The following is a 13,640-nucleotide window of genomic DNA, read 5'->3' on the forward strand; positions in this document are numbered from 1 at the left end:
TAGACCCACGTTGACATTTTCCCATGTCGATCTAATGGTGTTGACCTAATGACTTCGACCATCATGCTGTAGACCAAATGATCCCAACCCCTTAAGACCCCACTCTCCTTAATAATAATACCCTCCCTTCCCCTAATACCTAACTCAAATACTACTGTGGGAGAAACTCCTGTGTTCCTACAGTACAGCTCAGTAGCTGATTGGTAGAGATGAAACTGAGCAGGTTACATAGTAGATGATAAATGTGAGAGGGCATGGTCAGTAAGTGCCCCCAGGTGGACCGTTTCTCGCTTTCTAAGTAACAAATGTTATACAAAGATGAATGCAGATTAAGGAGGGGTTGTGAAGTACAGTAGCTTCAGGGAACTAGACAGTATAGTAGTATCTGAGTTTGGAATAAAACGGGAACAGGTGATCATCTATATTCTTTATTCAAATATATTGCCATACAGCTGGAATCAGAAGCTTTCCCATCCACATCTTGTCATAATGAATGTGCAGTATATCTAGATCACTCACCTGTTCATAACAGTCATTGTGGGCCACGTAGTATTGGTGGTCAAAGGATTCTTCGGTTACTAAAACTTGCTGCTTTTGATCAATCTGAAAGCAAGAAATGTGTGTAAGATATATTGAACTTGCTGGGAGTAGCACATCGTTCTTATTTCAGCGAGTATAACTATCACAATTCTGGATGTCCCAGCATTGCTCTATGAGAAGTTTAACATGGCAAGGGACAGATATTTCTGATTTATATCGCATTTGTTAGCACTGATAGAAATGACATCAGCAGTTTGGCATGCGCGATCATGTGGGCACTAACGGGCAAAGCCATGAGCCCGCTGCTGGAGAGAAAAAGCACCCACACACTAAACCCATGCTAAAGAATGGAGGGGCTTAGGTGAGCCTGGTGCTCCCTTGTTTAACTGATATAACACGGGTTGTCCATTTTCCTAAATAGAATGCATTTGGTTCAATCCAGCCTCTGTACTCTAACCGATGAAAGCTCCAACAAACCACCTTTATATACAGCAAATTCTTTAGCATTTTGTGGAACTTTTTTAGCACGGTCTTATACTGGGTAAACACTAAACAATATATTAACCCCTTGAGTGCCAACGTTGCTGTGAGCAATCCTCAAAATATTCGCTAAAAATGCCAGCGTCGCTCACAGCGACTGTTGTTTTAGTATAAATGAACACAAAAACAGCCAAGTCAATTAATTGAAGTTTAGTTAAAGAACAGTAAAGAACCGTCGCTGTGAGTGACCCTTGCATTTATAGCTGATATTTTAAAGATCTCTCACAGCGACATTGGCACTCAAATAATTAAATATATTTTTAATGAATTTGTCGATAATGACCATTTGTTATGAAAAATTCGGAAAAACATCCATCGTGTGCCCACTACATTGCTAGCGATGCACGCTCTCGGGGTATCACCCATCTTCTATACAATTGGAGGATGTGGTTGTCAATGCCATGCTGCCCGATGCAGCAAGGTCCCCGCTCTCCCCCCTCCTCTCTTGGAATCAGCAAACTCACTGAGCATTGCACAGATAAAGTACTAGAGAACAGATTTGCATATGTATTCCCACTTTATAAAATAATATCAACTATTTTAGTTCATACAGTTTAGGATTACTGGCATCAGCCATACAGAAATTTACATTTCACAATCACATTTTATCATTGTCCAGAGTTTATGACCAGCGCTGTATGTATTGTTTGAGCATTAATAAGTAGTTGATTAAGGCATGCAATGCTTTTCACAGCGGTTTCAGGTGTGCAAATATCACACAAAGCACTATGACTGTGGCATTTCAATTTGGTGTGCTACAGTAATTTATGTCTTTTTATGAAAGTTATTAAATATCCAGGAAAAAATAGCGAGCAAAAACATTTACAGTACAAAATAGTCAACACAAAGATCAATGTTATATATCATAGATACTTTAGAGCATTTATACTGGCGACGTGCAGCGAATCCTGTTTAGGATTCGCTGCACATTCGCCACTGCTCGCTGCGTTCCGGAGCCTCGCCGGCTCCGGTATTCAACGAGTCAGGGGTTTGCTGCCCATGACTGGCAAATTTGAGCTCCTGCGGTGGACGCCGCAGGGAGCCTGAGGACGGTGGCAGGCAGGGAGATGAAAGTCTCCCTGCCTGCCCCAGAACGTTTGTGGGGGGGAGGTGGACTCCCCGGGAGCCAGGCAGCACAGGCTGCCCCCCTGGGGTGCCAGCAGGGGACCGGGTATATTCACTACACCCGATCATGCATATGTAATGATCGGGTGAAGTGAATATAGAATATATGAATATCTATTGAGCGGCTCGGCTCTGGCCCCCTGCTGGCTGGTCTGTGTAAAAAAAAAAAAAAATTTAATTAAATATATATTCATGTGCTTACAGCACATGAATAAAAATAGCATGCCCCTCCTCAGAATAAAATTCCAGATTTTTTGACACCAATTGTAAAAAAAAAAACACTTTATTTTAAAAGTTCACCTTCCACTTCACCATAAAAAGATAGCGATTGCTACTCGGTGAATCATGGCGAAAAAAAACTTGAAATGTATTCGCCATCTGGTCATTGAATAGGGTGATTCACCGTTTTAGTCAGAAATTCACCTTACAGCACAAAATCGCCATAAAAACCTGGCGAATCAGCCTCATTGAATACCACCCATAGTTACAGTCCAGGTGAATTCTGACAATAAGGGCGGAATGTAATGCCGCTTGAGGTCGTCGGTAGTGCAGCATGCCAGTCGAACTCAGATTTTTTTTTTTTAAAAGGGCAATCACTTACAAGGCAAAACCATGCCTTTTAAGCAATTGTCCCTTTAAATAAAGTCTGAGTTCAGCCGACCTCAAGCACCATTACATTCCGCCCTAAGTATCTATCAATAACAACCCCAGGCTCCAACACACACACACACAGTGGATGGCATAACAGCACATGCTGCCTGCTATTATCCAGCAGTGTGCACTGCCCTGCAGACTTGCGAGGAGACAACATCTTGCCAGACAGTAACTCATTACTACTGGCTGAGATATAAGCTGCATCGGTTTATGGTAAGCATAAGATCAGCACAAACAGGTCACCCATGGGAGCCACATCACATCAAGCCAAAAGCAGGAGTACAAGGACCTGCAGGCACTCAGGGACCTGGCTAATGATCCACTCCATTAGCATGCCAACATGTGCCATGGCTTATCGGGGATTTAGTTTCACCTGCCAAATCCCAGAAAGCGGCCCTATTTCACAGTAGCCGGGTTAAAAAAGAAAAACCACAGTTTCGCCAAACCTGTGTGCTTTCAGGAGAAACATTGTAAAAAACGTACATTTAACACTCCTGGTGCTACTTTACAGGTAATTGGATAACCCCCTATACTGTATATGTATTTGTATCTATGTCTGTCTGTCAAAATGTCACTGCCATCTGTGTTAGACTGCGACTTACTGGCCACAGGATAACAGGCTCCTCTCCATCTACGTCCAAGCCCACTTCGCATTGGAGGCAAGAACTGTACAACATACCCCTTTCCTTAAATGAATAGGGGCCTTAACATGTTTGTTGCCCATGGACCCACACAGACCTTAATTTGCCAAGACTAATGCTGAGCAAACAGAGTACAGTTATACCCCTTTCTCACTGCTAGGCAAATTCTTGGGTCTAGCATATCGACCCAGTAATTTGCCTTTTAACATTTTTTTTTTTTCAGTCCAACCCATTTCGAAATTCTGCGGTCTCCAACCCTGCTTTTACCTGGGTTGGAAAACCAGGTATGCAGACATGGGTCGACCAATTCACACTGCAAAAAAACCTGTGTTAAAAGGCAAATTACTGGGTAGAACTGCTTCACCTGGGAATTTGCCCAGCAGTGAGAACAGGGTCTGGCGCTGGTTTGGGTCTGGCGCTGTAAAAGCCGTGTTGTTCACACTGGCAGTGTGAACATGGCAATATTGTGTTGGACATACACAAGCATCCAGCATGTCCAATAGATTCAATAATTGGTGCTCAAATTTAAATGATCTGATATGCTGACAAACATCCAATCTGACAGTGTATAGCAACAATATTGGATTTTGTCAGTCTGACAGACATGTAAATGATAAGGTAATATGCCTAGAATAAGAGCCCAAAAGAGTTAATCAATGAAGAATGAGAATAGTTGGAGTAAGGGGTTGTCTAGGGAATAAATATAGGGATAGATTTGTTAAGCCTGGCAAAGTGATAATGGTGATAATGCACCAGCCAATCAGCTACTAACGGTCATTTTTAACCCAGCCTTTAACTTAATAGAGGAGCTGACTGGCTGCTAAGTTATCAGCTGTGACTATCACTTCCACTCGGACCCATAGGGAGGTAAATGGAGGTAAGCGTGTGTGTGTGGGGGGGGGGGGGGGGGGGGTAGCAGATCACTTGGATAAGGTATGCAGGCCTCTAAATTAAACAATAACATTTTATAAAGAGATAACTCCTAGGGGGAAATGTCAAGGTACTGTATATTTTGTGTGCCTGTGTCTGTGGAAGGAAAACCAAGGAGCTCCTGGTTTTATGAAAATAAGCCAATATATTCATCATACAGTATAATCAATTTGGCATGTTTTGCTAATTATTCGACAATTTGGTTTCCTCCATTCAATTTGAGTCGCACCAAATGAGTAATCCCACCACTCTCATCTGCAGTGAGTGAAGAAAAAATAATAAAGACAAATACGGAGGTGGCTTCCATCCGATGGCCACTTATAATGAGGGCCTGGACTGCATACAACCCTTTGGCCACAGGTTGTGCTTGCTGGTCTGGATAATATACTCTGGGGGCTTCATAGAAATGCCTAATAAACAGGCATCTGAGAAACTGCCCCACTGACAGACCTTACTGTATGTGTCTTTAAGGTCAAAAAGACTTCAAGAATTTAAAATCAACATTCATGTTTAGCCACTTTTATTTTATTTATTACAAGTTATTTGTACAGAGCATACAAATCCTGCAGTGCTGTCAGGGGCGGATTTAGGGGTCAGGACGCCCCTATTAGGTGTGTGGTGTGACACACACACACACAGCAGTGTGGCAGCAGGACGCCTACATACACAGCAGTCTGGCGCTACAGGGGTCCATGCTGGAGTCTGTGTATCACAAGTTCCTTTCTTCAGCGAGGTTGTTCTCTCCGGCGAGGGGAGGGGAATGTCTTGCTGCCGCCAACAGCCTCATTTTGTGGCAAGCGTCGTCATTTGAATGGCCACACTCCCTGCTTCCTCTTCGCCTTAAGCAAAAGGCGAGGATTCATTGAATACCCTGACGGCGAGCTATCGGCACTTCTATATAGCTCGCCCTCAAGGCATTGAATACCGCTCTATGTGTGGCCCAAGCCTTATTGCTGCTTTTGCTGTATAAATATATATTTTACACATTAAAAACAAACTGAAACAAAATGCATTAAATGTAACTTTAGTTCTCTAATGTATACGAGCATAAACAGTTAAATACAAACAAAAATATATTATTCTTATATTTATATGGCGTCAGCATATTCCACAGCTCTACTATTGGGAACTTATACTCCCCTCGTACCTAGTGATGTGTGACATATGTAACCATGGGGAGGGGTATAGGAAACCTCATCACAGCTTCTAGTGAGTGCATAAAACAATGTGTGTGACAGGCTTCGCTTACTAGAACATCTTTCAACTGGAGAGTATTTTTATTAAGTGCTTCAGACAGATGCACAAAACATCGCTGTCAGAAAAACACCTAAGTGATTAAATTGCTTGTAGCCTCTCTCTGTTTTACGCCTTGAAATTAATGATTTAAATACAGTATATGTGGAGTACAGAGTATGAGGCTCCAATGTGACACCACCATTGGAGCTGCAGCTGATAATTATATACTGTAGTACATGCTGATTTTTGCTCAAAAATCTGAATTTTGTACATCATCTTATACATTTTGGAGTAAATATTACAAATAAAATACTACCGTTATCTCCTCTAAAGCTGCTTTCACATTGCCTAAACGTTTGAGACCCGGTATTGTGAAACGGTATTTAAAATGGTATATTACCGTTCTAATGCTGGGTACACACCAGGACGACTAGGGCCCGATCCCCACAATCTAGATCCAATTCCGATCAATTGGATGTAGATTGTGTGCTGATTGGGCCCTTTTCTGTCCTGGTGTGGATCGATACCGATCCGGGTCGGTCGTCGTTATTGAGATCCTACCTGCTGCAGGTAGGATCTCAATGACGACCATACAGCCGGGTGCGGGTCGCCATCCGATCGGACCCACTCATGGTGCACATCGTGAGCGGGTCGTGCTCCCCCGCGTCACCGTGAGCGGGTCAGACGAGACACTGACGACCCGCTCACGATGTGCATCGTGAGTGGGTCGTCATGGTGTGTACCCCGCATAAGCCCCTTTCACACTGCACATAAATACCGGGTCTCAAGCAGGTTTGCAGTGTGAAAGCAGGACAGCCACTCATTACATATGCGCATATGTAATGAACGCAGTGCATATGAATGAGCCAATCATTACATATGTGCATATGTACTGAGCATCTCATTACATATGCTCTGCGCTCTCATAGCTACTGCCTGAGTCCTATATACCGGTTCAGAGCCGTTCACACTGCATAAAAAACGGCTCTGAACCGCTTTTTAACCGTTTGCAGTTACCGGTTATTTGTAACTGGTAAATGCAGACTGGTGCTTTCACACTGCAGCTCTAACCGTTTTAAAAGGCTAAAAAAATCGGCAATATACCGGTTAAGAGCTGCAGTGTGAAAGGGGTATAAGAAAAGGAGAACAGTAAACACACTACTATATAATTATAAAGATGCGGTCAGGATCCTGGCGGATCCCAATAGCAGCATCCGGACGTTAAGAACGTTAAGAATAAAGGTGGATCCTTACTGTATGGGGGAAATTTACTAAAATGGGATTTGTATTTCACATGGGATGTTGCTATGGGCAACCAACATCTTATCTTATTTATTTAGCACCTTCTAGAAGATAATAGTATCTAATTGGTTTCCTATAACAAAATCCCATGTGAAATACAACTCTCATCTTAGTCAATTTCCCGCCAGGCGATTTGGCCTGTTTTCACCTGAATTCGACAGATCGTGCTGAGAAATCAGGTGAAATCGCATGTGTGTTTCACAGCTGAACCGATTCGATGCACGGCCCTGTATTGCATCCGATTTCCATTGTACTCCCCTGGAAGCTCCCCGATAGCCCTCTTACATGCGATATATCGCATATAAAAAATGGCACCTCAAGTGCTAAGTCGGATGGTTTAGTGATGCGGCTGTCGCACTATAATATAATAGCCATTTTTATGTAGTCAGTGTTATCACAAAGACTTGGGCATTTTCCAACCAGGATCAATTAACTGGCCATGAGCTACAGAACAAATAACCCAACATTTTGTTGCCTTTAAACCCTCATCTGAAATGGATTTAAGTTTGTATTATTATTGTGGGCTATGCTGCAAGCTAGCTGACGTAACTTAGTACTACAGTATGTGCTAAATACTAAAATAATGATGATGATGATAATATAGGCTTCTACATTTGTAAGTTACAAAGTTGTTTTCCCGCTGGATATATTAATTATTCAGTTTTAGCCTGTCCTTACACTACAGATTTTCTCTTCATGGTTCTAAGGAGTATCCCATACCCATTGCATATAATAAAACACAAATCCCACATTATCAAAGCAGTGAACTGCCTGCAATTTCACAATTTTGTATATTACTGCTACCTAGAGGGCAGAAGTGCATCATTCAGTGGAGTATTCCTCCAAGCAAGGGCATCATTCAGTGGAGTATTCCTCCAAGCAAGGGCATCATTCAGTGGAGTATTACTCCAAGCAAGGGCATCATTCAGTGGAGTATTCCTCCAAGCAAGGGCATCATTCAGAGTAGTATTCCTCCAAGCAAGGGCATCATTCAGAGTAGTATTCCTCCAAGCAAGGGCATCATTCAGAGTAGTATTCCTCCAAGCAAGGGCATCATTCAGTGGAGTATTCCTCCAAGCAAGGGCATCATTCAGTGGAGTATTCCTCCAAGCAAGGGCATCATTCAGTGGAGTATTCCTCCAAGCAAGGGCATCATTCAGTGGAGTATTCCTCCAAGCAAGGGCATCATTCAGAGTAGTATTCCTCCAAGCAAGGGCATCATTCAGAGTAGTATTCCTCCAAGCAAGGGCATCATTCAGAGTAGTATTCCTCCAAGCAAGGGCATCATTCAGAGTAGTATTCCTCCAAGCAAGGGCATCATTCAGTGGAGTATTCCTCCAAACAAGGGCATCATTCAGTGGAGTATTCCTCCAAGCATGGGCATCATTCAGTGTAGTATTCCTCCAAGCAAGGGCATCATTCAGTGGAGTATTCCTCCAAGCAAGGGCATCACTCAGTGGAGTATTCCTCCAAGCATGGGCATCATTCAGTGTAGTATTCCTCCAAGCAAGGGCATCACTCAGTGGAGTATTCCTCCAAGCAAGGGCATCATTCAGTGCAGTATTACGCCAAGCAAGGGCAACATTCAGTGTAGTATTACGCCAAGCAAGGGCATCATTCAGTGTAGTATTACGCCAAGCAAGGGCATCATTCAGTGTAGTATTACGCCAAGCAAGGGCATTATTCAGAGTAGTATTCCTCCAAGCAAGGGCATCATTCAGTGGAGTATTTCTCCAAGCAAGGGCATCATTCAGTGCAGTATTACGCCAAGCAAGGGCATTATTCAGAGTAGTATTCCTCCAAGCAAGGGCATCATTCAGTGGAGTATTTCTCCAAGCAAGGGCATCATTCAGTGCAGTATTACGCCAAGCAAGGGCATCATTTAGTGTAGTATTACGCCAAGCAAGGGCATTATTCAGAGTAGTATTCATCCAAGCATGTTTAAACATAGAAGAGGGCCTGGGTGCAGACTATTATCCCCCTTTTACACCAGAAAATGCAGGGACTTACCCGGCAATACAGTCCAGGGATCAAGAAGGGACATTCCCCGGTTGGCCCCTTTCACATGAGCCTATTCCTTGCATTTTGTGGTGTGAGGGGGGGGGGGGGGGGGGGAGAGAAACAGCGCTGGTAGGGCGCCTATGTGCAGCAATGGGTCCAGGCAACAGCGGCTAAGAGTTGTAGTACTATTTGCTGGGCGGTGCGTGGGAACGATGCTGAATTTGAAAACATTTTGAATAGACTGGCCAGACGCTGATAAGCTGAGGGACAGTCTTTTCAATATGTTTTCAAATTCAGCAGCACTTCCTGCCCCGCCACCTGGCAAATAGCGTTACAAGCTCCCAGCCACCGCTGCCTGGACCCCGCTGCCCGCCACCCGGTTCCGTAGCTTTCACACCAGCCAGTAACCCGGGCTGGTCATGGGACCAACCCTGCTAGCTAGCAGGGTTGAAATCCTGGCAAATTTTCCTGGGAATTTGGCCCGGGAACCTTTCACACCAGCGTTAGTCGCGGGTTGTTTCCAGGGCCAAGCAGAAAATTTTTGCTGGTGTTAAAGGGGTATTCATGGCACAGTAACACAATAGCCCACAAACACACATGGCTTCTTGCTTTACATATGTACTACTGTACTCTGCTGATATAGCCCTACTGTCAAAGGAAAAACGTGTCTTCTTTAAAAGTTCTTTATTAGCCCAGCACATTAAGTCTGAAATGTACCATGTAAAATGAGTCCTACAAGACTATATGGATATTCTGAGCACTAGTTCAAGTTGAGAGCATAATATAATAACGCATATTTCAATTGTATGCTACAGTGCAGTCATTTCTATCCAAGGTTCATGCAGCACTTTGGCTATGTTCCCAGAATACAGACGCCAATAATACATTACCAACCTATTTCATATGTGAGAATGCTAACATGACACGGGTACAAATTGGTATGAGAAGATCTCTCGTCAGGCATTAGGATTATATTCCATAACACACCAAACAATTCGATTTGCATGTTAAAGGTTTAACTTGCACCATACACCACACATACAACATTAAACTCTGTATCTACTACTGGTGTATATCCTGCGCCATAAAGAGTTGTTGATGTTCCCGCTCTGCATGATGCACTGGGGTGGGTGTATTAAGCCTGGAGACGAGATAAATAGGAGATAAAGTGGAGATAAGGTAAAAGGAGATATCGTACCAGCCAATCCATGCCCAACTGTCATTTTCAAACACAGTTCATTGGCTGGTGCTTTATCTCCTTTCACTTTATCGCCATTTTACAGTTTCTCTTCTCCAGGCTTAATACATCTCCCCCACTGGGAGAATGATACTTTTAAACCACAGCATGGGGGTCAATGCCACTGGGAGTGTTTATTAGGGCAACATACACACTGAAATTTCTGAAAGATGGTTATATATATATATAGAGAGAGAGAGAGAGAGAGAGAGAGAGAGAGAGAGAGAGAGAGAGAGAGAGAGAGAGAGAGAGAGAGAGAGAGAAAAGAAAAGGTACCCCTTCAATGCGCTGATTAGAAGTGTGTTTGTTGGCTGCAGCTCCGTTTGTCCCCTCTGTTAGTAGGGGAGAAGTGGGAATAGATAGAAACAAGAAACAGAGTGCGCCACTATCTTTATTCTCCACCACCAGTAAGAACTGTAATAATTTACAGACACGTATCACAATTTTAAACAATTTAATACATAGTCTCTTAAAAATGATGTGTTAAAACTTTTGTTTGCAGTTTAGTCGTTTCCACATGATACATAGAAACAACCAACACGTTTCGTCACACTGACTTCCTCAGGGGTGACTTTCAATATGTTGTTTGTGCAGTGTGTCACACTGCTACACATGGAACGACTTCTAATATATATAAAAAACGGACCTCAGGTGGATCCTAATAGGACGTGCGATTATGCAGCATCGATTTTCATAAAAGTTTTAAAAAAAAACCCAATTCATTCAGCAGGGAGACAGATCGCTGGATTCTGCTTCAGTGAATGCACTGGCTTCTCCATTATTGTTACAGGGAGTGCCAAACCTCTGCTGTATATATATATATATATACGTATATATATATATATATATATATATATATATATATATACACAGTATATATATATATATATATATATATATATATATACACACATACATATATTTGTAAGAACCAATGTATATCTGCCAGGTAAGAGATATAGGGGGTATTTCAATCTGGATTCCAACTGTCGGGACCCTGCAGAACGTTTAATGAATTACGTCTGTTTTAGCCGGCTACCGACAGTTAGTGTACAATGTTGGAACTGCGGTGGATTGTCTAAGAAATTTGGTCAAAAACAGCTGTGGATTCAACAAAACATGACCGTATCTGACAATACAGATTGGCTTCTATGGAGAGGCGAGTCTGTAGCAGGTGAAAATGAAAAAAGGCAATGCTGCCCATAGCAACCAATCAGATTATGTCTATCATTTTCTGTGATGTAAACGAGAAATGATAGACAGAATCTGATTTGCTATGGCAACATCATTTTTTCCCCAGTTTTTTGAAGATTTAGTAAATTTACACCGAAGAGTCAAAAGAGACCAAGTGCGAGGTGTGTCAGAAGTTTAGTGGTCTTGTTAATTGTCACCATTGTTAGAAGCTGTAGTGAATTTAGCCTATACTGTATACCCAGGGTCGGCACCACCGGAGGGTGGTAATGAGCTGCCTGGAGGAGCAGCAGCAGCAGCAGGAAGGGTCCCAACTCCCGCCAACGCAGAGGAGAGCAAGAGGAAATACCATCATGGGGGCAGGTGAGTGAGCCTACCCACGCCCCTGGAGCCCGCCCATGTATAGCGGCCTCACTGACCCCCCCATGCTGTATTACACATGCCGCATCTCCCTCCAACAACACCCCCTGTGTAGCTAGACACTGTGGCCGCATCCCCCCCGGCCAGCCCTGTATATACCAGATGGCCTTAGTACATCTCTGAACAATATTGCAACCATCATGTGCAAACTGAACATTGCAATCCTGGTTCTACCGCCTTTGTTTTATCACCAAATCATTACCCCTAATGACATATTTCCAAGCAAATATTTAGCACAAAACCTTAATATAAAACTTTGTCTTTAATGTAATGTTTTTCTTTCTTTTTAAATAAAAAGCTGAACCCATTCACACAGTGTTGCTTGAAATGTAATTAAATTAATCATGTCACTATAACAGAGTAATGCAAAGACTCCAATGAACTTGACAGTTTTAATATGTTGTGTACTGTACTTCATTATTTTTGTACTGTATTACATTCATTTTATCTGTTAAGCGCCTTGAGTCCTACTGGAGAAAGAGCGCTATATAAATAAAATAATTATTATATAGAAGGTGTGCAAGTCCTGGTCACAGTGTGTGTGTGTGTGTGTGTGTGTGTGTGTGTGTACACCATTTGTACATGTATTTATGTAGATGTATGAAAGACACCACAACAAGTGCAGTTACATCAATGCATATGCCTTTGTATTCTGCCAGACATATATATATATATATATATATATATATATATATATATATATATATATATATATATAACCATACACACACATGAGAGAGGGATTACCAAGCATACACGTGACCTTATTCATACACCTATGTTGATTGCCGATGCCAGCTGGTTGGAAGTTGTTTGATTCTCAGAATAATGAATTCAGTATGGGTAGAAATAAATTATATTTTAGAGCTTAATAAATAACTTGCTTATTATAAGTTTTGCCTCCATCAACAAAATAGTTGGAAATGAATTGCTTTCCATAACTCACTTTGCACATAAATAAGCCATTCGCAAGCTGTTTAAGGGGGGAACGAAGAAAGACACTGAATACGGAACAGACTCCTATCTCTGCAGCAAGATGGTCTTTGCCACGCCATTGATTCTCCCCAAGCCTCTGTACACATGCGTGATGCTAGGCATTAATGTTCATGTTAGGTTTATGCAACAGATGTAGCCCATACAGGCAGTCGCCCTTTTGCCATTTGCTGCTCTGGTTTTTGGGCTGAGTGAGCAGGACGGATTAAGTACAGTACTATAAAAGTTACAGATGGACAGACTCTAATGGTGCCAAATTAGCATAAGAAAAGAAAGCGCCTCAGTCTTTGAGCAGTGGGCAATGCATCTCATTAAAGGCAACTGAATAACCATTATTTGGTCCCCTTCTGAATACTTCTGGCAGGAATACAAGAGAGTGTGTGTGTGCGTTTGCTTTCTTGGCCCAGGCTTTCCAGCTTCAGGGTAAATAGCTCCCCTTCTATGGTTGTGCACCTGCAACTGACTGCTTCATTTTGATTTGGCCTCCCGCTGTGAAAATGTAGCTTCTTCAAGCATATACAAGGCCTGCCATGCAGTTCATAAGTAAATTATATTCAGGGATGTCAGTTGTGACCTAAAAATGACAAGTCTTTTCCAAACTATCTGCCTGCTGTTAGCTACGAGGCCACTGACCGATCAGGGCGACACTTGGATCGCTCCTGTTTTACATATGCTTATTATCATTCCAAATAAAATGGCATGAAGTTTCCTGGGAGAATTAAGCACATGAGGGAGGATGTACGGTTCCCATTTATATTTTTAGAAGGACTGAAATAAGATTAGATAATAAATAGAAATTGCACAGCAGATTCATGTTGTTAAACACTGAC

At 42.4% G+C, this 13,640-nt stretch overlaps 1 protein-coding gene across 2 annotated transcripts in view; it reads right to left on the reverse strand.

Annotated features, from left to right (window-relative positions):
* CDKAL1 (CDKAL1 threonylcarbamoyladenosine tRNA methylthiotransferase) overlaps positions 1 to 13,640 on the reverse strand; it is a 794,854-nt gene that overhangs the window by 61,123 nt on the left and 720,091 nt on the right. For both annotated transcript variants that reach the window (XM_083187848.1, XM_083187847.1), the window contains exon 13: positions 520 to 603. In XM_083187848.1, coding sequence (XP_083043974.1) covers positions 520 to 603 — 84 coding nt within the window. The remainder of the gene's footprint in view (positions 1 to 519; positions 604 to 13,640) is intronic.

Source organism: Crinia signifera, chromosome 5 (assembly GCF_055691185.1).
Source record: "Crinia signifera chromosome 5, ASM5569118v1, whole genome shotgun sequence".
Lineage (NCBI taxonomy): Eukaryota > Metazoa > Chordata > Amphibia > Anura > Myobatrachidae > Crinia > Crinia signifera.